Source organism: Trichechus manatus, unplaced genomic scaffold, assembly GCF_000243295.1.
Source record: "Trichechus manatus latirostris isolate Lorelei unplaced genomic scaffold, TriManLat1.0 scaffold00068, whole genome shotgun sequence".
Classification (NCBI taxonomy): Eukaryota; Metazoa; Chordata; class Mammalia; order Sirenia; family Trichechidae; genus Trichechus; species Trichechus manatus.
In genome coordinates, this window is record NW_004444004.1 from 12003692 (window position 1) to 12005650 (window position 1959).

At 40.5% G+C, this 1959-nt stretch overlaps 1 protein-coding gene across 1 annotated transcript; it reads left to right on the forward strand.

Moving 5' to 3' along the window:
- Window positions 1-918: 918 nt before the first annotated feature.
- Window positions 919-1345, forward strand: LOC101359469 (small ubiquitin-related modifier 2-like). The gene is given in 1 exon segment (XM_012556530.2): window positions 919-1345. A coding segment is annotated over 1 exon segment (288 nt). The 5' UTR covers window positions 919-1017; the 3' UTR covers window positions 1306-1345.
- Window positions 1346-1959: the final 614 nt, after the last annotated feature.

Consider the following 1959-nt stretch of genomic DNA (forward strand, 5'->3'; position numbering starts at 1 on the left):
TGAATATACCATGGACTGCCAGAAGAAGGAACAAATCTGTCTTGGAAGAAGTATAGCCAGAATGCTCCTTAGAAGTGAGGATTGTGAGACTTCGTCTCCTGTACTTTGACATGTTATCAGGAGGGATCAGTCCCTGGAGAAGGACATCATGCTTGGTAAAATAGAGGGTCAGCAAAAAAGAAGAAGACCCTCAATGAGACGGAAACAGCGGCTGCATCAATGGGCTCAAGTATAACAACGATTGTGAGGATGGTGCAAGACTGGGCAGTGTTTTGTTCTGTCATACATTGGGTGGCTATGAGTTGGAACCGATTTGACGGCATCTAACAACAACAACAACATACATATTTTATTATACACATACATAATACTTCAAAGTGAAAATATAATGAACTTAAACTACATTATATCTGTGTGGATAAATCTCATCCCCCAAAAAATAATGTTCAATATTTGTGAAGATTTGATGACAGATTGGCACCAGTCAGCCTTTTCAGATTACTGTTTAGTAATTCATCTGGGTGGCACAAAAGATTAAATGCTCAACTAGTAGCCAAAAGGTTAGTAGTTTGAACCCACCTAGAGGCACCTCAGGAGACCTGGTGCACAGTGGTTAAGAGCTTGGCTGTTAACCAAAAGGTCAGCACTTGGAATCCACCAGCCACTCCTTGGAAACCCTATGGGTCAGTTCTACTCTCTCCTGTAGGATCACTATGAGTCGGAATCTACTCGCCGGCAATGGGGAGAGGCACCTCAGAAGACAGGCCTGGCAATATGCTTCCAAAAGGTCACAGTTCTATTCTACACACATGGGGTCGCCATGTGTCCGAATGGACTCAAGGGCAACTACTAACAATTCCTACCCTTAGAAATCTTACTGCCAATCTGTGCATATAAAAAGGATTAGGCTAGGCCGCCTCCTTCTTCTGCAGCTCCTGGTGCTGCTTGTATGCTAGTTCGGTGCGGACCTGGTACCTCTTTTGTGAAGCGGCAAGTGAGGAGACTCTGGCACTCGCCATGGCCGACGAAAAACCCAAGGAAGGAGTCAAGACTGAGAACAACGATCATATTAATTTGAAGGTGGCGGGGCAGGATGGTTCTGTGGTGCAATTTAAGATTAAGAGGCATACACCACTTAGTAAACTAATGAAAGCCTATTGTGAACAATAGAGTTTGTCAATGAGGCAGATCAGATTCAGATTTGACGGGCAGCCAATCAATGAAACAGACACACCTGCACGGTTGGAAATGGAGGATGAAGATACAATCAGTGTGTTTCAGCAGCAGACAAGAGGTGTCTTCTAAAAAGGGAGTCTGCTACTTTACTCCAGAACTCTGTTCCTAGAGACCAAGAATACATTCTCAATTAGAAAACCACAATTTTGTTCCACCACATCCTGACTACTATAGTATAGTTTTCTCTATTCTTTCATTTTCCCCTTCCTCATTCCTTTATTGTACATAAAGTAACTGGTGTATGTGCACAAGCACATTGCATTTTTTTTTTTTTTTTCTAAATGGCCAATGGTATGTTTTGATTGACATCAAGTGGAGATGGGATGGGGAAAAATACTGGTTCTGTGAAAATATCCCCTTTCTCCATTAGTGGCATGCTCATTTAGCTCTTATCTTTATATCCCAGTAAGTTATTTTGCTCTCAACTGTTTAACAAAAAACAACGACATAAAAAATCCTTGCGTACCTTGTTTGATTGGAGAATTTTAATGTTTTTTCAGTTATCATTGTAAAACCAAGAATAATTTTATAACTTTTTTGTACGTAGCTGTTACATGTAGGGCAATCTGTCTTTAAGTAGGGATAAATTACTCTAAAAGAAATGAATCCTAGATAGTTTTCCCTTCAAGTCAAGCATCTTGTTGTTTAAATAAACTTCTGGTTTAAAAAAAAAAAAAAGGATTAGGCTAAATGTTTCACAACCTTGACTCTACCAGGGAGGAA